At 32.8% G+C, this 22,938-nt stretch overlaps 2 protein-coding genes across 3 annotated transcripts; one reads left to right on the plus strand and one right to left on the minus strand.

Moving 5' to 3' along the window:
• Positions 1-1,422: 1,422 nt before the first annotated feature.
• On the minus strand, positions 1,423-5,166 carry LOC130647099 (tRNA (adenine(58)-N(1))-methyltransferase non-catalytic subunit TRM6-like). The gene is made up of 3 exons (XM_057452829.1): positions 4,904-5,166; positions 3,643-3,850; positions 1,423-2,655 (listed from the first exon to the last, which is right to left on the minus strand). The coding sequence occupies exons 1-3, from the start codon at positions 5,136-5,138 to the stop codon at positions 1,515-1,517; spliced, it is 1,584 nt and encodes a 527-aa protein (XP_057308812.1). The 5' UTR covers positions 5,139-5,166; the 3' UTR covers positions 1,423-1,514.
• A 4,693-nt stretch (positions 5,167-9,859) lies between these two features.
• Positions 9,860-22,182, plus strand: LOC130647101 (uncharacterized). Of its 2 annotated transcripts, XM_057452832.1 has the most exons (10): positions 9,862-10,063; positions 10,787-10,845; positions 13,815-13,871; positions 14,142-14,261; positions 15,225-15,311; positions 15,998-16,124; positions 16,825-16,865; positions 17,495-17,673; positions 18,816-18,885; positions 22,028-22,182. In XM_057452832.1, the coding sequence occupies exons 1-10, from the start codon at positions 9,895-9,897 to the stop codon at positions 22,112-22,114; spliced, it is 996 nt and encodes a 331-aa protein (XP_057308815.1). In that variant the 5' UTR covers positions 9,862-9,894; the 3' UTR covers positions 22,115-22,182. The 2 variants fall into 2 exon arrangements, with proteins under 2 accessions (XP_057308816.1, XP_057308815.1); XM_057452833.1 differs by lacking the exons at positions 18,816-18,885; positions 22,028-22,182 and adding an exon at positions 17,966-18,244 and having other exon boundaries at positions 9,860-10,063.
• Positions 22,183-22,938: the final 756 nt, after the last annotated feature.

Consider the following 22,938-nt stretch of genomic DNA (forward strand, 5'->3'; position numbering starts at 1 on the left):
AGATAGGTTTTGTGTACTTGAAAACTTTTAAAATAAAAATAATCAAGGCATTTCTCAGCTCTTTTGGACTGAAGAAATTTCTTTTTGTTGTGTCGCCTCGTTGGAAATAAATTTAGCAAATTCTGCTAGGGTATCATCCCCTGTCTGAAAATCAATGTGTTTTCGGGTCACAATCATTTGAATAAGATTCTTGATTTTCTTTTAAGCATTTCAAGACTCTTCGCTGATAACACCAGTGGGTCTAACAATTCAGAATTATGCACTTTTGATGACATCAAAGGACAGCGTTCTGCCATTTTGTTCTTATAAACACAATAGCTTTCTGCGGCAATGTCTTTTGTTAACAGAAATACTACGGATACACTTTACACTAATTCTTGGCAGACGGGGCAACCCAACCTCATCCCCAGGACTATTTGCTTCTTAATCGCGCTGCGCTTTGTCGAGTGGGGGCAACCTGTTACCTTCTTGTCTGAACAAAATTAAATTTTCTCACGCCTTATTTTAGAATTCAAACGTGTCCAGTCGCAAAATGTACTTTATATACAGTGACGTAGAAGCGGGGTTGTGTATAAAGGGAGTTTAGCCCCAGCTTCCATTAGGTTCATTTTCTCATATATTTTAAATGAACAATACCGTTTATTCCCGACCTCATTCCTTTTGCAGTAATTTAGAGGTGTTATTAGTTACAAACCAGTATTTCGCCGGAAATACTAGATTTAGTCATGGATATTTTTTAACAGAAAATTGACGGATGACCAAAATTGTTTCATTTTCAACAAAAAATTTGGAAACCAACCCAGGGTTAAACGAGGCAACAAAATATTTCCTAACCATGTCGGAGTTCATATCTCCAGTGTGAAGTTCTTGTTGCGTCAACACTCACTAATTCTTATCCTATCTTGTAAGCCCTAACGAGTGAATTCGATGAAGAAGGAAAACGAATTTTAACTGGACAAATTTTTATGAAACTACATGCGTTCATGAAATTTTACGTACTAGTACTTTTTATAAAAAGTTAAGCAAACAGCCAACTAGCACAAGTTTCTCACAAATGTCTTTTTCAACTTTTTTTTAGTCATTTATTTGACAGAATAAACTAGTCAATAGTTGTCCATTTTCTTGTTTCACTAGGTAAGAACACCTAAAGGCCATTCGAAGATTTAACGGGAGGTATGTCTTTTAAAATGTTCTAACTGAACGATGTCTTTCTTTTTTTAATTTCCTAATTTGTTAGAAGGCGACTAGTCAGTTTTTAATAAAGTGGTTTCTTATATAAAAAACGTACATGCTGATTCCAAAAACAGACCAAATGATTTGTCTCAACGAAATATAATTATTCAAATAGCGGACGTACTGTGTTCTATCGTTTTGTGCTTATAAAGAAGTTTTACGCATCACTAATCTTTCAACTAAAATCAATTTTCCAATAAAATATCTCTTCTTAAAAAAGTACGCCCTCTTTTGCATTTAGAGCTATGGAGGATATTTAATTTTTAAACAATAATACAAAGTTATGACGTGCTATCAACTTTTATGCCTCTTAATATATATCCTCCAGTAGCGCTCATCACAATCTCCGGATGTGTCCTTTTCGGTAAAACTTGAATATTTCGTAACCAAGTCTCTGTTAATTCTAAATTCACAGCAATTTTTCTATCTCTTAAGGCTATGTAGCACTCCGCTAGCGGTTCTTGGTGGGTGAAGTACACCACAAACGGCATAGCAATCGGTAGGAATTCCAGCAACGCTAAAAGTAATGACTTAGGGTGGTATTTGGCAACGATAATCAAGCAGTCGAAGTTTTTCGAACGCAAATGAGACAATGCTCGCAGACACTCCGTAGCTCGCTCTTCTTTCGATATGAACGCAACTCGGTTTGTATATTTGTTTTCATTTATTTCACCGTCCTCCGCGTGTTTACGTTTTAGATTCGAATTTTTCACGTGTGCGTTACTGATTGGTTCCGTGCCGCTCTTTTCATACTCCTTCTCTGTTGGATTCGGCTCCGTCTTCGTGTCTACACTCATACAGACGTCTGCACTAAGGTCGCCAGTTTGTTCCGTCTTGTCTACTCTCATATCGACAGTTGGCTCCATTTTCGTATCTACACTCATGTCGACAGTTGGCTCCATCTTTGTGTCTACACTCATGTCGACAGTTGGCTCCATCTTTGTGTCGGCACTTACTTCGACAGTCGATGTTGTGTCGGTGGTGGGTTTTTCAGTTTGATCGTTTTTATCAGTGATGGAATTCTTACCTAATATATACTCCAACAATTCACCGTCATCTTGTGATGTAGCGAACAGTTCTTCCAAACATGCTATCTTTTCCATAGGAAAACAGCAGCATTTTTCTCTTCTCTCGCTTACCGAAAAATTAAACTGTTCTAATATAATTCGGACAGGAAAGGAACCCTGATATATCTGCACCATACTACCACCTGCACCAAGTCTTTCCATTACCGCGCCTGCAACGAAGCCTTGGCACGTCTCCATAAGTAGCACGTTCGAATTCGCTTGCACGTTGCTCCACGTTAACACTTGCGCTAAACTATCGGTACGTAAATCCATGATCTTGTTGGGATTTTTAAAGAAATAAAGTTCCGCCAAAAGTCTTGCACACGGCCGCAGAGCTACAAATTGTGCCAAATATCTATAAAAACAATCAGTTAATTAAATCACTATACGAAATGTAATTTACGCCTTTAAGCTGACTTCCAACTAGTTACAAATGTACTAAACAAAAAAAAGATAACGCGAATATGTTCACATTGAATAACGGATTGTCCGCTGTTACTCTGAAAATTCGAAAAAACAAATTGCCAATGTGCATAAACGTTTATTTTTCTTCACTTTCAGAAAAAATTGGAAATACATGATTTTTCGCATCGTTGCGAGGATTATCAGATAATTCCTTCTACACTAGACGATCTAGAACAAAAATTGAAGATTTACTACCTTAGGGGAGGACATTTTGGCGGGGAGGACATTTTGGCGGGAATTAAGCATGGCGGAATTGGCGGATATAATTTGGTAAATAACGGAAAGTTGTTTTGAAAAAAACTCGATATTTTCTTTATTTTAAATTGGGGAACACCATTAGTTTTTTAAATTGGGGAACACCATTAGTTTTTTAAATTGGGGAACACCATTAGTTTTTTATAATATAAACCTTTTCATAGCAATCCTATTTTCTTACCAATCAGATTTTTTATAACAGACGGAGAGCGAAAAATCATTAATTTTGGCGGGAATTTAATTTGGTGGATGTTGAGAATTTAATAAATAAAAAACCGTCATACCCACCGAAATCTTTTGCATTATTATGGAGCATAAAGGATAAAAAAGTTGCATTATACATTAAATTTACTTGTAGCCTTCTGAGATATAGTACGTAAAACACTTATTTATACCGACTATATACGCACCACCGTTCTTTCTCGACTTTTTTTGACTTCTTTAAATAATTTAAAACAATCACCTTAACCCTAATCCTAAATAATAACCTACTCATTCTCCCATTTTATGCGCCCATGTAATAAAAACACGCCCATGCAATAAGAACAATGCAATAAGAACAATTTGCTTTGGTATTAAAAAAAGAAAATGCAATACTAAAAATTAAAAAAACAATCCTTACTTCTTCTTCTTCTTCTTGATGTATTTCGCTTTTGAAAATTCGGTTCGATCTTTGAATGTGGCACTATTATCAACAAGCGTTTGAACAATTTCCTCCCCAGTCTTACCTGTGTCTCGTAGCGACATAATTTCATCCTTGGAAAGTTTCTGCGATTCGGGGTTGTCAACTATACTCCGATTATCTTGTGTTATCTCGTCGTGGTTTATCGCTAAAATCAAAAGAATTAACAGCTTAAGAAATAGCTGATTCTCGTCACCCCTACTCGTTTTTCGTCAGGCTACACAGATTGTCTTTCTGGAAAAGGAATATTAAGAATATTGACAGTTGCCTCGAAATTATTTTTTATCTGAGAGGATTACAAATAGTTCTAAAGGTTGAGAGAGAACTCAACCTTTAAAACTATTTGTAATCCCTCTGGGTGTTTTCAAGGTATTCGATATTAACCGTGCAACCAACCCTGTGAAATAACACAAGAGGGTCAAATTTAGCGTGGAACTGATCCGAATAATCCCTTAATAGTATTTTGTGGCATAAATTAAATTTGGCAAATTTTTCTAAACTTTGTGTGGATTTAATTCGGCAAATGTTAACAAAAATGGTAATAAAGTCTTTTTCGGAACAGAATTTTTTTTTCGATTTTTAAAGGAATTGGTGAATTTTGTTTTTAATTTACTGTGTATTTAATTTGCCAGCCTCGACAAAATTTCTATAGACAATTTTTTTTAAAAGAACTAGGGAATTTGTGTGGAATTGTTTTGCTCACTTTACACACACACACATTCAATCCATTCTAATATTCAGGGACAGAAAAAATCTCATGTCTGAGCATCACTGATACCTATACCAACTACAGAACTACCTAAACTACCTTGGCCGAGTTTGTATGCAAAAAAAATCTCGTTATCCTAAAATAATGATAATAATTTATGTCCACACAAACCAACCATGATTATGCTTTATTCAAATTTTAACAGGACAGTAAACTAAAAGGTTTGCAGGACAGTAACTAAAGGCCATCAACCAAGAAGACGTAGTGTGTAAACAAAAACAATGACTGCACCAACTTAAAATCATGAAAGAGAGTAAATTTCAACTTTGTGTTTACTAGCATCAATACTTGTATCAAAGCTTTAGTTTAAATTTTTTTAAAAAAAGTTCACACTTTGGAGGATTGAGTGGTACTTTCAAAAAAGTGAAAATGGTCCTGGAATATAGATAACAGGGATAAAAACAAAACTGAATATGAATATTATACACTTACAAGCATTATTTTCGTATTCTTCAGCATGTTCCTCCACTAACACTGGATCAATAACCTCTAATGATTTCTTATCGATAACCTTAAACGCTGTTCCATAAGGCTTACCAATCATATCTTTGCACGAGAAGAGGAATTTTTCCATTTTTTCCACCTTTTTGTCTGATACACATACATATTTTAAATTTTTCCCTTTTCTAAGTATGACGCCTTTTCCAGCTTCAATAACTGATGACATTTTATTATTTGTCTAGATAAAATTGAGTATACACTTCAAATTCTACAACTCCGTTTTAATATTGTGGCGCTGTAGCTTAGTAGTTAAAACTCTCGCACTTTGTGCAGGAGATCAGGGTTTGATTTCCCTTGGCAGCTAATAAATATTGGCGAGTGAATGTTACCATAATGCTTTGAAATGTGCCACAGAATTTTATTGCTAACTTCTTTGTTCTCTTAAAATATGAAAAAATGCAACGTGATGCCATACTTAAAATGTGAAATACTCAACTTACTGAACTTTCAAAAGGATCTCAAGAGAACATTGAACATTAAAAAAAGAAAACATCTTTAAACCGATATATATCTCTTCAACCGTTTGTGAAATATATAAAGACAACAGATACTTTGTACTTTAGCTGGTCTTTGAGACTGTCAGCAAAATTTTTAAATTCTTATATCTCCTTAACTGCTGGTCACAAGCAGCTGACCTATAAAATGTCCTCATCAGCATTCTTAACATCAATAATTTTTTCTAATAGGGGTGTGAAAACATTTGGGTTACACTATAAACTTTTGCTTCTAAGATTACCTACTTCAAGACTGATTTAATTCAGCCTTGAAACAGTAAAAAATCTCTCAAAACCTAGAAGAATCATTTAAAGTTGACAACTGTGAAAATATTTGATAAAATCGGTAACTAAGCTTGTTACAATTTTCAAAATTGGCAACATTAGAAAATAGAGAGACTTATCTATACATTAGAGATCTTGCTGAAAGTTCTAAAAATACCAAGTTTTTAAATCACACTTGGTGGCTATGAAAGGCAAACAGAGTACAAAAATGTAATTTGCTAGAACTTTATCCCCTATCAATTTGATTGCATCGCTTTGATAAGGGTTTCATAAATTTTTTTAATAACAACAACAAAAAATGCTTTCTGATGACTTTCAGTATGAGTTCAATTTAATAGCGGGTTATTCTTAAAATAGTAATTTCTTACATTATTGTCCTCGACCAATAAAAGAGATAGTCAAATTTGTCTAGGCTCATATTACTTTAACGAAGACGACGTAGCATGGAAAGAGAGAAATTAACAAAATTATGAAAAAGGAAACGACTTTGGGTCAGAAAGGCAAGAAAAATCTTTCACCGTGGTCGCCAACTTTTCTCCTTCTTTTTCTAACGTCATTTTTTTAATTTTGTCAGCCATTTTAGTTTTTAAACTGACCTTTTACAACAAAACATACTACCATTTTTTTAAAAATTATTCACTTTGAGCACGATTTATGGCTTCCTATGAAGATTGCTGAAAGAGATCTCACTGTTAGCGAAAGAAAAATCAAAAAATTAAAATTAATGATGAGCTAGCGATGAGTTTAGCTGCGAGCTAAGCAGGCACTTTTACGTTCACACTACTCAGCCAGCACAAAGAGCTCTAATAAACGTCTCGTAGACATCTTCGCAATTTTGAAAAGACGTCTTTTTAGCGGTGATTTGTCCTTCTACAATGTATCATTTTTAGCATCTAAAAGAGGACTTTTTAAAGATGCATTTCAAAAGATCTCTTTTTGTCATCTTTTAAGACGTTTTTCCAAAGGCTTCTTTTAGACGTTTTTAAGAAATTCTTTTACAAGGCTTCTTTTTAAAGACGCCTTTTAGACCTTTTACATATGTAGAAGTGACTAAAATGCACCTTTAATGCAACTTTTTAAGTGCATCTTTAAAAAGACATCGTTTATCCATCTATAAGACAACTTCTTGGTTTTTGTTTTTTTATTGTTTTTTTGTTTTTTATTTAACTTTTCAGAAAAAATAGGCATTTATATAATAAAATAAATTGAAGACGTAAGTTAACGTTGAAACGTACATTTTTAATAAATTGCAGAAATAACGATATCAAAAACAACGAGTAATTTGCGATTAAAATATTTCAAACTTAAATTGACTCTTTAAACAATAAACACTTTACAACTACGGTAAGCGAATATAACCGAAAATAAATAAAGAGTAAAAAATAAATATTAGGCTTGGTACTAAAAACCACTGTATTTTATTCTGAGAATCTCAAAATAAAAGTATACTTACTTTTTAAACAAGAGGTGAATCAGTAAAAGACACCTCCTCACTTTGTATCATTATTAATTTCTCCCTTGTGAGACACAAGATGTTCAAAGTCGTATTATGGCTGTAGCTTTGTAAGTCTTTCTTTTAAGAGAATTATCTGATTCTAAGTTTTCTGAGTCATTATTACAAGACGTCTTATCAACGAACAATGTAACCAATACGTAAACAAACTTTTAGGTGTGCTGCTGGAGATCACAGACTTTCTGCATGATGTGACGTATGCTTATTTATTCGGACCTAGTCCTCCCGACTTTACGCAACCTTGCAAATTTATTTGAAATTGAATATGAGTTAAGATATATATAAAGATTTTTAACGATTGTAAAAGGTCTATTTTGTCATATTTATGTATTCTCTTATTAAAATAACATTTTTTTCAATTTTTTTTTTCACTGGAGTGCCCCTTTAAGAAGATATTAAGGTTTAAAAATTTTTCTGACATGAGCAAAGTACCTAATTAAAGTACAAAAAATTTTCTTTTTAAATTCATAAACCTGTCAACTTTATTGGATCATGTACTTTTGAAAAACGGTTACAGAGATATTAAGTTTTAAAGGTTTTTTGATGACGTCATCAACCCGTCCATTCCAAAACAAACTTGGATACCCAGGTTTGGGAAAATTACCCAAATTGGTCGTAGGTGGTCCTAGTTACCTACCCGGTGAAAAATCATTGACGTCATCACCTTGTTTCCAAATTATTTGGCCTCTAAGGTTTTGGTGCACTGTAACCTTCATTAATTTAGTATAGGATATTGATGTTAAAGTAGCGTAATTTTCGTCTCGCAATAACCTCATAAAATTTAACATATTAGACATAACTTTTTCGGGCAACATCAAAGGAAAATAAGCATATACACTTTGCCTGTTACAAACAGACAGACACAGTCCAGTCTCTGCATTATTATATAAACTAGTCGATAAAGACTCGTAGAAAAATCCACTTAGGCAATAGGACATTGAGAAAGTTGGTTGTTTAAGACGTTTTGCTGACATCAGCATTGCAAATCCAAAAATAAATTTAGTTCATTCGTTGCCTGTAACGTGTAGAGGTTGAAACGCTGATCAAAATAATGTATAGGATCATATCTTTTCTACAAACGACTAAGGACATTTAAGGGTTTAAAAATTTTGCTGACTTCAGCAATTGTCTGTTAAAACGCGAAACTTTTTTATCAGAATCATCATATCAGTTACTTTCCACAGTCACAAGAACTATAAGATCTTTCGTGGTGCCTCTGTTCTCAGAATGCACTGGATTGATAAAACAACTTTTGACAAACGGTTCCAGAGATATTGGGGTTTAAAGGTTTTTTGATAACGTCATCAAGACACGACACAGTCTCTGTATTATTATATAAACTAGTCGATAAGGCCCGTGGAAAAATCCACTTAGGCAGGATAACAGAGAAAAACAACCGTCATTTAAATTTTGCTGACGTCAGTAGGGACCTGTCAGAACACAAATTTTTTTTTTTAGAAATGTGTATGCCTGTTGCCTTCATCGTATAGATCTTGAAACGCTGATCAAGAAAATGTATAGGATCGTGTACTTGTGACAAACGGATGCAGAGATATTAGGGTTTAAAGGGTTTTTTTTTGACGTCATTAACCCGTCCATTCCGAAACGGATTCGGTGACCCAGGTTTGGAAAACTAACCCAAATTGGTCCAAGGTAGTCCCTAGTTACCCACGCAGGCGATGACGTCAGTTATTTCCACCCGTTTCCAAGTTATTTAGCCTTAAATTTAAAAGTTCAATGCAATGGCTTCACTAATCTTAATACACTTTCCTTTGACGTCAATATTGCTCTAACGTCAAAGTTTGCTAATTTACAGAACAAATTTATAGGCGATGTTTTATAGACTTTATCAAAGAAATTTTATCCACTTTGCAAAAGTCACAGACAGAAGCTCTGTATTATTATAAGAGATAAATAAAATATTCTAAGTCACTCGAAGACTGAAATGAACTTTCCGAACCATTTGAATTTTTGCAACGTTCTGACTTACCACAAAATCACTAATAATTAAGACTGTGCAATTTACAAAGGTATATATGTATTGGTTGGTGCGACAGTTACTTTCCACAGTCACAAGAACTATAAGATCTTTCGTGGTGCCTCTGTTCTCAGAATGCACTGGATTGATAAAACAACATCTTTTAAAAACCAATCTTATTTATTGGGAAATGGTTCTTGGCCTTTTATGGAGAAAAAACTGAAGCATACGGAGACTGTCTACACACAATAGTGCCAAATTAACATGAAACATAAGATTGTTTTTGCACAAATAAACAGTATATGCTGTAAGTAACAACAACAAGTAGCTGTTGTGTTGTTTATGACCTCCATTTCCCATCACGGCTTTAAAAAGTGATCACGCATGTTGTTACAAGCTTCACCTGGTACCTATGTACGGTGGCCCACAAGTGTCACGCAAATTAAAATAAAAATAAAAAACGCATGGGGAAAATATTTGCGTAAAGAAACCATGTCTTTGATATTCCTAGAAAACGAAAGCACGAGGTGCTTGCTTCCATTTTAAAAATGGCTGGAAGCCTTGCCCACACTTACCGCGTGTAAAATTGCTTGATTGTTTGTCATTTTTACACAAAAGCTGCATTGTGAACTGGCCAATCTGGAGAGAAACCATGTTGAGGGTATCCAGTAGTTCTGCGGTACACCTCCTTTCTTTCACATCAATTACACTTGCCACGCGAGCATTTTTTCATTCTGCTACAAAACAGATTTGTCAGAGAATGGCCTACACCATCGAAGAACATGGTTCAGAATACTCAGAAAACTATAGAGTGTTTATCAGTAAGCTTTAAATTGAGTTTAAATTTATTTTCTACTTTGTTGGTTTATTTTCTGCATGATTTTATTTAAACAACAACACTTTCATTAATTATTTTTGTGTTAAATTTAAATAATAACAAAATTCAATGTAATTTTATAAGCCAATTTAGGTACTGTATACCAAACTTGCAACTACAACTAAAAGCAAGGTTTATCCATACCTCTTCCTTTTAGCTACCTTATAGATAGCTAGCTAGCTACATTTCTCTTTTTCCTTGGTATACCAGCAATGTAAAATATTTTAGGCAGGCATGTAAAATGTATAATAGTTCCAAATGAATGATATTGATATAGTTTTTACCTGAAGGAAGCACTAGGGTGCAAAAAAATGACAACTGCTGTACTTATTTCATCTCGAATTTTACATTGCTATTTTAGTGCATTCTTAGCACCATTTGGATTGATGCATGAGCAGGCAAAATTTAGCTATTATTTTTATAGTGACGAGTATGTAAATTTTTCAAGGAGGCAATAATCACGTCTAAACCTTCTATCTAAGAAGTTGTACACTGACTATATTTTCTGTATGCTCTTTTTGCCCATAAATTCAATGTTACTAGATAGATTTGAAGCATGCATTATGCTTAAGAATACTGTGATATTATTTCTAATATCAAGAAAAGGTAATTAGATGTTTTGACCTTGCCCTTTTCATTAACTTGTGTTGTCTATTTCTTCCTTTAGGAGATCAGTCAGGCATCGTTTCTCCATTTCACGACATCCCTCTGTTTGCAGACAAAGAGGTAATGTTTTTACATAAATCCTGCGAAAATATAATTTATTATTCTGCTTAAGATCTTTTGGACAGATTTTTAATTGCAGTTAATAAATTAACCAAAACTAAACTACAACATGATGACTTTGTTCTGTCATGGCATGCTTTTGTTTAGCGCATAGCATGTTTATAAAATACACCTACTGACAGCCTCCTAAATCAACAATTACACTTAAATGTTAGTCCTCAGGCTTTTTGTGTTATGTCAATAAAAACAACATAAATGTTTTATTGTTCAACTATATTTAGCAGCACATGCAAATTAGCACATATTAAAACAAACAATAAACTGTCCTGTTTCAGGAGATCTCTGCAAGTTTTGTTCTTGTTTGTATATTCTACAACTTTATGATGTAGTGTTTTTTTCTTTATGCCATCTAAGTTTATATTAAAAACAAAATTAGTGTATATCTTTTATTGAAAACAGAGCAATTTTTATTCTGAATTGTTGTTAATAGACTTGGAAATTTTCTGCCCTCTTTAATTACTTTAGCCTTCTCACAATGCCTCCTTTGAAAAGCTTTCTGCAAAAAAGCTATTCTGTACCTCATTAGGAAAGATATTACTAAGCAATTACACCAGTAATTATATCATGATAGCTTTTTCTTGCTTTTAAAATTTTAAAAAGTGATGTTTCTATATAAACTTTTTTGTCACATAAGAACAATTTAATAAGAACATGAGCCTCAGAAGAGGCTAATAAAATAGAAAAAGGTTTAGGTTCCATTGTTGAAATTTGACATAGAATGACATAGAACAACCCAGGATGTTTCTTGTTGTAGCTTTTTTTTAACTATGTACAATAACTGTTTAATAAAACTTATATTTGCCTGATTGATCATGAACACAATTATAGAGCTCCATTAGCAACAAAAACATCGTTTTGTTCATGTAAACACATAGAAACATTTGAGAAAAAAATATGCTCAAAACATAAGAACAGCCAGCCTTAGATTTTGCCAGTTCTTAAAAAAGGACATTAACACTAGTAATACTGCAATGATTTGTAGCGTACCAGTAGTGCTTCCATACCACAGCTGTGAAGAGGTTTTCTTTTCTACAGTCAGAAAATATTTTCGAACTAACTCTAAATTTCGCAATGTTTATATTATCTTCAGGACTAAATTCAGTCGTATATAGTCCTGTGTGCAAACCCTTATTACTTTTATAAATGGTACAAATATTTAATAAGGAAATTTTTATCCAGCCTTGCTGTGAGGATAGTGTTTGTTTCCGACTTGTAACTAATTGTCCGAGGTTATTTTTGTTGCACATTCATTAAATCATGATAGCTTTTTCTTGCTTTTAAAATTTAAAAAAAATTTATTTCGCCGTAGAAAAGGGGGGGACGTTTTAAATTGTGAACCTCAAACACGAATGACCTGAAAAATAAAAAAGAAATATAAAAATGACAGTATAGTCATGCATACTATATTTCGGACATGTAGAAAAGGAAGTTAAGATTGAGAGTCGCTATACCAGTAGACGCTTGATCTCCGTGACTATACTGTCATTTTTATATTTCTTGTTTATTTTTCAGGTCATCACAAGCAAATAGGCAAAAATATGCTTTGTTTACGAATTAAAAAAAATCTTTATCCAAGTTAAATAAAAGTTCAAAATTCATTCAGAAAGTTCAGCTACACTTTAACAAAATTTTACAGAAAAAAAATTATACCGCACGTAGGTTTCCTTTTTACAGGCATACAGAAAAAATCCATTTAATTCGGACCTGCTATGGTTTTCAATTGTCTTGTCAAATAAAGAAGTTATCTACAATTAAATCCATGATAAAATGTCTATTCCGCCTGTAAGTGCATATTTGCAGACTTGCTTTATCTGTGCTCCGTCGGCGTTCACCTCCGCATCAGTTAAGAACCGCATGGCTGGATTTCTTGATAACACCTGGTTACCAACGACAAAGAGGGCAGGCAAAAGAGATTTATGTATACGTTGTTCTTTTAACTAAGTCAGGAGTTGGTGAAGGATGGTCAGGTTGGCTATGAATAGGCTTGCTCGTGGATTAAAAGGATAGGACCATTCAATAATTTCTGAAATGTAAAAGTGTCCGACCAAGACGGAATCTATTGGACTTTTTTTCTGACAAGTTTCCAAAAATTGAGGGCTGCTATCGCAAGCTACAAAATAGACTTTGATCTTGAAAACTTAATATTTATTTTTCAGGCGTGCGATTAATGACACGGCTGAAAAGATTTAGGCGTGTGCCAAGGTTCCATGCCTCTCCTGAAAATTATTGGCGGCGGACAATTTTTTTGCCTGTCCATTAACACCTCACAAGTGCAAAGTGTTAACCTTTTTTTTAAAATACTGAACAAAACATCCATGTGAACAATTTTTTTGTCAAAATGACACTCGCTTGCTCTTCCCAAGCCTCTTAATTTTTGCTGATGACCTTATACATGGGGTCTTATTGCAAACCTACGTTCCCAAATTTTGTGAGTAAACATAAAGGGTCTATACAAGCTTATACCCAGGAAATTTTATTGCAAACCAAGTTTATGTTGTTAGCTCTATAATATAAATCCTTTCTGTAGTTTTCCAAGATTTTTTTATCATTTAGCTATATATAAAAGGTTAAATTATGCTTTTTTGTTGTAAATTTCTCAAAAACAAGAATTCAATAATTTAAAGAATTATTGTTGAATATTTTAATTATTTTTTTAATATTTTTAATATTATGATCACGCAACAAAGAATTAATTTTTACAATAATGTTTATAATAAGTTTGCCCTCTACTCACAGAGTAAAGGACAATCTCTTAAAATATTTTTAAAACAATATGGTTACTTTTATACAAACTGTAAACTTTAATGAACTTACGTTGTGTAATTTTGTTAGATTAGTCAGAAAGTAATAATTTTAGCATTAATGAAAACTTCATTTTTTTTTTATATGAAATATCATCCTTTCTCTAGAACAATGTATTCAACATGGTGGTTGAAGTTCCAAGATGGTCCAATGCAAAAATGGAGGTTGGTTGTGTAACTTTAAGTATGGAAAACGTTTTCCATCTGACCTTTAGAAGTAGTAACAACATTTTATAAATCTTATTCTTAAGTAGAGGTCCTAGTCCTGTAGAGTCTTTGTGAGACTACCATTATAAACTAAGAGTAACGAAATCAATTATGCATGTTAGCCCTAAAATATAGAATCAGTTATTATTAGGTTACCCTGCCCTTACATGTAATTTTTGGATCTGTTTAATTGTAAACTACTATGCGCTAAAACTTGTTGTGTTATAGATTTCTACAAAAGAATTAATGAATCCAATAAAGCAAGACATTAAAAAAAGCAAACTACGATTTGTTAAAAATGTCTTTCCTTTTAAAGGTTATCCTTGGAACTATGGTGCCATTCCGCAGGTAAGTTATGTTAATTTTTGGTATTCACCTCTGAGTTTGTGTGCATCCCAACAACGTAGCTAGAGACTTTTGAGGAAGGATTTGCTAAATTCTTGACAATATTTCAAATATATCAATTACATTATCAATTACAGTGACATGTATGTCTGTACATGTTACTGTGAAAATTAAAGATAAGTATGTATTTTGTTTTTTGTGATTAGAGCAGTATTTCAAATGTACAAATTCACAATTAAACAACTTTAATTTATAAAATTACAAAAAAACTTTAACAAAAATTTCCATTCCAGTGCTGATAGCACCATGTTTATTTAAAGGTAATGTTTCTGGGAATAAATTAATTATGTATAAATATATATATAAAAATATATATATATATTATGTATAAAAAAGAAAAGCGACGAAGAAATAAAAAACTTTGATTTTTCCAAAATTTACTTTAAAAGATTGGAAAAAATCCCCTGGTTATCTAAGGTTTTGGTGAAGTGCCTCGATCATTTTTCTTAACGTGTTAAGAGATATTCAGCCCCCTGTTTTACTTTTTTCATAACTTTTTATGGGATTATAGTTAGACCTTAATGTTTTGCTACCTTTTCTAACTTTTAATTAGAGTTTATTTTAGCAAAAAACTTTTTAGAAAACATAATGAAGTGTTGCCATGGCAATCAATTTTTTAAGTTGTGTTAAATTTTTTAACATTTTTCTTTAAAAAAGTATTTTAAAATTGTTTTTGTAAGCTTTATTTGTGTTGTATCAGTCCCAGGATTAAAGAGCCCCAAAAGCCCAGTGTGAACAGGGTTAATACACATTTTTTGAATAATGGACATTTTCTGTGTAGTAAAATTATTTAATTTCAAAATAATATGTGGATATGCTCAAGTAGCAAGATACATTTAAATTGAAAATTTCAGTCTTACTAGTTCATATGCTTGTAAGTAAAAAAAGGTAGTATATACTGTCTAGACCTGGGAAGACCCGTGTGAGCATGATGAACTAACTGGCCTGAAAGGAGATGGCGATCCCATTGATGTTGTTGACATTGGAAACAAGGTATGGAGTGAAGAAGCTGAATGTCATGTTTTATTTATTTATTTATTTATTTATTTATTTATTTATTCATTTTTCTTTTATTAATCCATTTCTTAAAGAAAATGTCCTAATTTTGTTAAAAAGTGTTCAGGGTGCTAATTTAACACAGACATTCTATCTTTTTCAATATACGCTGTCATTCAACATTGAAGCTGTATAAGCACCATTGCAACTCTATGTTACTTTTAAACAGCATGTAAATATTTTACTTATATAACTTCATCCTTTAGGGATGCCTACAATTTTTTTGTGTTACACCAGACTCTCTAGCAAGGTTTATATAATGGCTTCCTTCACATTGATGTCAGGAAGGTAGAAAAACTTGGAAAAAAAATTTTTAAAACTGCTCATTCAAAACACCAACAACCATGTCAACATACTTTTTATAAGCTTCTTCATAGTGCACAAAGATTTCTTTTTAATTGACCCTACACACTTATGTACAGAAATTATGCATTTTAGAGAGATGACTGCTCAATAAAAGTTAGAGGGAAGACATGTTTGACTGTATATTTCCACATGAAGCTCATTGCCAATTTAGTATCAACTATTTGAAAATTTTAATAATTAATTACAGCACACAACAAAATACTATAAATAACAAGTTGCTGTTGTAATTATTCTAAAATGTTATCTTTGATGTACAGGTGGCAAGGAGGGGTGAGGTGAAACCAGTGAAATTACTTGGTGTCATGGCACTAATTGACGAAGGTGAAACCGATTGGAAAGTGATAGCTATCGATGTCACTGATCCTCTCGCACCTGAACTAAACGGTACGTACACTGCTTACAATATATTGCATTTCAAGGTTTTTTGCTTTATTCAAAATTAAAAGGTAATGAACTTAACTATACAAAGAAAATAATATGATAATAAGATAACAAGATTTTTAATAGAATGTAAATGTAATTCTCCTTAATTTTGAAGTCAACCTCGAACCCTAATTTTACAGGGTTGTGACGCCTCCTCAAAATTCCTCAATGCATCTCAATTCTGAAGTCTCCTCAAAACTCCATAAATTTCCCCTAAAATTAGATGTGTTTTACAATTTTCCCCTCAAATGTCCTCAATTTTCAAAAACTATGTGATAAAACACATAAAAATGCTACATGGATAGAGCAGAAAAACTATTCATGACATTCTCACCAAATCAGTCAACCAAATGATTTTTCTGTCAGTTTAGTTTGTTTAAGAGTACTGTAGTGAGTGTCATTTTCTCAAATTCTACAAAAAAATACAAATGTATCTTAAATCTCTTCAAATTTTATGAAGATGCTGTTGTCTTCTCCAAAAAGGTAGAAAATTCTCACAAGAAGATCGAATTTGTATCTATAAAAATAATGACAACCCTGATTATTTTTACCTTTCCAGCGCTCATTAGTAATGCTTGCATTAATGCGTATTAAAAGAAGTTCATGCTGTCTGCACAAAACACAAACCAGAAAGTAATTGTTGGTCTTTATAACCTTTTAGATATTGACGATGTTCGCAAATTAATGCCTGGACTTATTGAGGTGAATTTTAGCTTCTTATTTAGAATCTCATTTTTTAGGATTACGTTATGCAGATTTAAAAGGCGTTGCTTTTCATTAATTGGCGATTTAGTGTGTACAAGACCACATATGCCAGCCAGTTGAAAATTGAAGTTCATAAAATCAAGCTTGATTAGTTCGCATTTTTTTTTTTGCTTTAGATAGAATCACGTTTTTAAACACGGCTAGTATAATTAATTAGAACTTAAAGCTGGAATATGCTTCTTTCAAATTAAATATTTTTCTATGACGTCTTCTAATTTACATACCTTGGTGATGCTGAAAGTCTTATCATTATTTAAAAATCTTTGGGAAACTGGAAATTCCGTTGTTGAAAACTATACATATTCCATCATTGCGATGATTTACTGAAATTGCTATTTCTTCTAATTTCAAAAAGAAAGGGAAGGGAAGATTTGGTGGAAAAATTAAGAAAGTTTTCTAAAAATGGTGACTACAGTGTAGGCCTGTCTTGGTTACTTTTGATTTGCAGTGAGCTTGTTACACAAATTACTCCTATTTCATGGATATGCAAAAAATTTAGAATTCAAGTCATGCTTTAAATGTTTTCTGTTCTGACTTGTCATATGTTGCTCTCTTTTTTTTTTCAGGCTACTCATGAGTGGTTCAAAATCTACAAGATTCCAGCCGGTTCACATCCTAACCATTTCGCATTTAACGGTGAAGCAAAGAATAGAACATTTACAACCGACGTGGTCATGCAGACGCATGCTCAGTGGAAAAAACTCGTAGACAAAAAAATCGAACACGACAAGCATAACCTGACCTGGTGAGTATTTTTGTGATTATTTTTTGTAGAATAGGTTGGGACGAGACTGTTTCTATGTATAAATTTGTTTTTTGTTGGATTTTATAATAACCTCCTATGTAATACTCTAATCGTATTAGCGCAATTAACTCGGCTTATTTGTCGCGTATTAGGCTTATTTGTTTTCGCCGATAACCCCTATAAAAACAAATAAGGTCACATTAATCTTCAGTTAGATTGACACTTCTATTTTCCCTAAAAAAAACTCCGCATAAATATAACTTTTTTCTAATAGTTTTTTTTTTCACGCAAGGTTTGTATTGAAATTAGACCTGTATCTACCAGCTAATCAAAATATTCCAACCTATGTAACAGTTTGCACCTCAAGTAGTCCTGCCAACATAATCGAGATGATATGTCAGCGTTATGACAGCGTTGATTGCTAGAATTACAAAAATTGACAGTCGCAGCAAATGGAGAAGGGCTGAGAATTATGCATGCAAAAGTTTTGGTTTAGGGAAAGAGAGTTTTTTGTTTATATTGTTTGTTTTTTATTGAAGACATTTTAGGAATATGTTTTATTGTAGTGAGACTTGGGTGTTTCTTATTTTGTTAGAGGGAAAGTCTCGTATTTGGATTGCGGATCTCCTTCTTTTAAGGTGTCACTGTAGCAGCTTGCTTTAAGTTGTTCAACATTATATTCAGGTTGTCCAACCTACTTGTTGCAACAGCCAGGTTAGCATGGTTTGTTATAACACAGCCAATCTACCATCTTGGTGTGTTTCAAAACATATGTAAACAACTGAACTGTCCAATGTGACGTCATTGCTGCAGTTGTAGGACCACATGGTGACAAGTTTATGTATGAAACTTTGAAAAGAGGGTACTCACACGAGGGAGTTATGTAATATTCGAAAAATCGTGGAGATTGTCGAAAAATAAGTAGGGGAATATCGTCCCTAGATTAATAAATGATGTAATTGGTAACATATGATTTTTTTTTTAAGGAAAAAAAAATCTAAGGTGTTATAGTAAAGAAATGAGTTGACGGCCTGGCCTCTCTTTGCGTTAGCTTACGCATTTGAGAGTGCTGCCAGCAAACTTACTACAGCACAATATGTGTTTTTATTTGTTCGATTTTAGTATTTGTGTTATTGTTTCAGTGAGAACATTTCTGTGGCTGGCTCTCCCTATCAAATCAGTCGTGAAGTTGCGAATAATACAACGAAAAATGTAAGTAGAATACTTGTTTTTAGGGGGAAAAAATTCGGTCTCTGGCTGAAATGGGATTGACGTGAATAAAGCTTTGACGGTGATAAAATTTGATAATTTTGGCGAAGAATGTTTTGACGAGTGCTGAGTAAAAGTTTCTTGAACATGAAAGTATTTTTATTCAAGAAAAGAGAAAAAAAATTTGCAAAATGAAATATTTATTGTGTTTATTTATTGATCTTGTTTGTCAAAGATATCGTTCTCAGTGTTCACACAAATCACATTGTCTTTGATTTTTGAGATAATATGTATTTTATCGTTATCTCGCTATATTTTCCATGCCTAAGATTTCTTTGTTCAAGTAATAAACTTTCACTTGGAAACTTAAGGCTGGACATTTTTTGTGCGAGGCGCGAAAATTACCATAAAAGCTAATTTTAAAACTGTAAAAAATATTATGAAGGGAAATAAAGAACTAATCAAAACATTTCAATGAATTCATATCTATGTGTAAAACAGTGTGTAGCAACCTGACACGTGGCGAGTTATTTTTGTCTCAGCGAAGACTTGTTAAGGATAACTCGAAATTGAGTAAAACACAAAACACAAATGAACTAATAAACTTCAACTTCATCTAAGAAGACATCTTTCATGCGTTATGTTCTACTTTCAGCGTCTGGAATTTTTTTTGATATTTTCTGATCTGTCACAAGAAAGTTGTAATCCTGGAAAAGTGGCAACTAAAAATTTTTTTAATTTCCATTCATTTCATTCAGTTTTTCCCATAAAAACCTTTTCAGTCGTTTTGGTTTATTGAGATTTTACACAGGATTTCCACCTACTTGTCCCGTGTTTTTTCTTCGAATGCGTAGAAATTGTACATAAAGGTACAGCAAAAATTCGATCTTTCCTCCCCCCCAAAATCCCCTCAAAAACATTCACAATTTTTTTACGAAAACACCATGTTTTAAAAAAAGGGTGAAAATTCTCATCAACAGTCCTTAAATTCTTCTCAAATTTGACTCTATTAAAAGAATGGTAACAAGTTACACGACTTTTCATTTTTTATTTTTTTTATTTTTTCATAAGTATTTACTCTCTGTAATCTGGACTATTTTAACCTGCGTTAAAAACGTAACCAAAACACCCAAAAGAGGATAAATTCTTTTCGTAGATAAATTTGGCGTGAAGCTGAAATTTGAATGAAGCGAATTTTCCGTGAAAAGAATCAAGTGGTTTTTAGTAGGAATATTTATTCAATCGATTTCCTCACTGGAAAAAAACAATTCGAGAAAAAAAACCCGCAATTCGGTTGGTTATCCACTAAATTTTGTCCGTTCATTATTTATTCTTTTCTTGGGTCTTGTTTGATTGCCTAAAATATTTTTCTTTAACAATGAATTTAAGTTCATTTTTTAAATTTGTTTTACTCTGTCATAGCTGTAATAAGTTTTAATGGCGATGAATTTCTTGATCCAAATACAATTCAGAATGCTGCAGCAATTCGCGACATTAAATTGACGCGAAAATTAAAAAACATCCTAACAAGTTTTTACATACTGTCCATGTGGAACACCAGTATCTTTTCTGGCTTATTTTGTCAACCAGTTTAGCTATCGTTTGTAAAGCCCCGTACACACTAGAAGGCGTTAAACTTGACGCAATGCATCAACGCTTAACGTGGACGAAAAATAATTTTAAATGCGTTGCAGCCGACAGTGAAAAAAAAATGGCAACTGTAAAATAATCTTTATATACTGTTTGCGAAATTCGATCTCTGCTTTCATAAAATTTAAGATTCGATGCTTAAGTAAAATAAGCTAAAAGTGTGACCCGCAAAAATAAAGAAACGCAAGAAAAGTTGGAAAATGTTTACTTTGGATATATATAAACCAAATTAATCAATGTCAACTCATTGTTCCCAAGCTGCCATCAAAACAGTCTACAAGTTGGGCTTAGAAGATTAGAGAGCTAAATTTGGAATATAGTTGTCTCGTCCTTTTACGTCACGTGACGTCCGAGAAGTAGATAACGGATTCGAGTTAGTACGTTGTGGTAATTCTAAGAATTTCAATTCACTGAAAAGTACAAATTTCAAATTTTTTTATTTGTGTGTGTTTTTTTATTAATTATTTTCTCTATGAAAGATATTATTTACGCCAATGTTCTGTTAATAGAACGCGAGCGAGTTGGACTGAGAGTTGTGCGGTCCTTTATTTGGGCGCTGTTCTCAAGCGCCTTTAATGTTTACCATTTCTAAACCTGTAGTTATTTCTTAGGCATTCTCGAGATAATACCAAAAAATGAGTGACCGTTTAATTAGTGTGTATTTGTTTGGTCTGACGGCTGATATCTAGTTGAAGGATGAAAAATAAGAACATTTATAAACTTTAATCGAAGTTAAGTTGAAAACAAATCTATGTGGAGCTGGACGTTTTTAGGTTTTTTGCTGTTGTAAAACTTTAATAAAATGTTCTCAACTAACATAGCTGTGAACAACGCAAAGAAACTATTTCCACCACATGTCCAAAACACTTTAATTTAGCCGTACATTATATCCATGTTTGGAATTAGACCCAGCTCTCATTAAACTGCTCACCATACCGAGCACGGAAAACTGATGAAGTCAGCAGTACTGAAAGCTTAATTGTGTGGTTGATGAAAAATATTAGCCAACAATTGTTTCCATGGCTACGCAATGTTGCGGTCTCCCCCTTTTTACCAACACGGTCATTCCTTTTAATAATCGCATCTATTTTGACTGTTTTTGGCATTACAATAGCTTTTTAATTGACTAAAATAGTTTTGTAAAGAATGCAGGATCAATATACTTAAAATGCGAACGTAGTTTCCAGTCTTGGCATAGTATCTTAACTAGTAAATTTAGCAAAGTAGTGCCAAAATGTAACTTGGTGACGAAAATGTCGTACGTTTTTTAAAGCCATCTACATTAAAAACATTTCAACCACTGCAAAGTGTCAACTTGTTCGATTCTAGTCGATTTAAAATTTATGTTTAATGAAAATCTTAAAGTTGAATATCTGAAGACTGAAAAATGACTTTTCTGAAAAACATAAAAAATAACTTTTTATCCTCTATAACATACAAAAATATCATTTTCATTCCAATAATCCTTTTAAGATAACTGTTCTTATTTATTTAGTTTCCTGCACATGGTCCATCATGTGAAATACCATCCGATGTGGATACAGTGCATTACCTAACTGAACAACAAAAAAATGGTGAATAAATACTTCATCTCGAAAAGAAATGTAAAAATAGAGACACGGTTGTAATTATTAGAACTTCTTTTTTGTACTTTGAGTTCTGCATTTCTGCTGCCACTCCAAATATTTTCCGCGCGCATATACATTTTATTTCCCGCCTAAAGTTTTAAAACGTACTTGTTATTCTTTCTTCCTGATTTCTAGAGTTTTGTGTTTTCTTTGGAAACCTTGTGCGTCTTAGAGGATTTGGATTTTCCTTTACTTTAATTTGGTTTTTAAATTTTATAAAATGAAAGGTGAAATTTTAAAATAATAAATTATATAAAGAGAGAGTTACGCAATTACTGTTTCATGAATAAAAACAAAGTTCTCAATAACATCTCCTATGGCTTTGCAGTTGTGCGGTATCTTTGGGGTAAAGGAACGCCCAGAACGTAACGTTTCGGCAGGTATTTTCTACGGGAGAAATTCTTGACGAATGCGTGTGCTTGGAACAAGACTTTTGTATGGAATTATTAGATGCAGGTAATATCTTTCAAATGCTGGAGTGGATGGTCAAGATGGTTTTTTTTATATTATCAAATACTTTTGAAGAGAAATTTGACTTGGATTTAGCATCGCCAATATTTGTAATGTACTGTGAAATAACAAATAACGTCGCTTCTGGATGCAATGGCATGCCATCAAACTTTTACGCATTTAACGGAATATAAATTAGGTTTTTTTTATCATTTTATCTTTAAGAAACATGGGGTTAAAATTATAAGATATCAGCTGGCAGTCCTAAAAAAATTGATGGAGCTGCTCAGGAAGCATTTTAGAGCATAGAATAGGGAGCTATATATGT

Source organism: Hydractinia symbiolongicarpus, chromosome 6, assembly GCF_029227915.1.
Source record: "Hydractinia symbiolongicarpus strain clone_291-10 chromosome 6, HSymV2.1, whole genome shotgun sequence".
Lineage (NCBI taxonomy): Eukaryota > Metazoa > Cnidaria > Hydrozoa > Anthoathecata > Hydractiniidae > Hydractinia > Hydractinia symbiolongicarpus.

What these genes read in the sequence shown, in the direction of transcription:
- LOC130647099 (XM_057452829.1), bottom strand. Translation starts at nt 5,138, where the DNA reads ATGTCATCAGTTATTGAAGCTGGAAAAGGCGTCATACTTAGAAAAGGG. An exon ending in AGAATACGAAAATAATGCTT is followed by an intron (nt 3,851 to 4,903) that starts GTAAGTGTATAA and finishes TTTTGATTTTAG; the next exon opens with CGATAAACCACGACGAGATA. An exon ending in ATCAAGAAGAAGAAGAAGAA is followed by an intron (nt 2,656 to 3,642) that starts GTAAGGATTGTT and finishes TTGTTTTTATAG; the next exon opens with ATATTTGGCACAATTTGTAG.
- LOC130647101 (XM_057452832.1), top strand. Translation starts at nt 9,895, where the DNA reads ATGTTGAGGGTATCCAGTAGTTCTGCGGTACACCTCCTTTCTTTCACA. An exon ending in GGTCCAATGCAAAAATGGAG is followed by an intron (nt 13,872 to 14,141) that starts GTTGGTTGTGTA and finishes GTTGTGTTATAG; the next exon opens with ATTTCTACAAAAGAATTAAT. An exon ending in TTGTTGACATTGGAAACAAG is followed by an intron (nt 15,312 to 15,997) that starts GTATGGAGTGAA and finishes TTTGATGTACAG; the next exon opens with GTGGCAAGGAGGGGTGAGGT.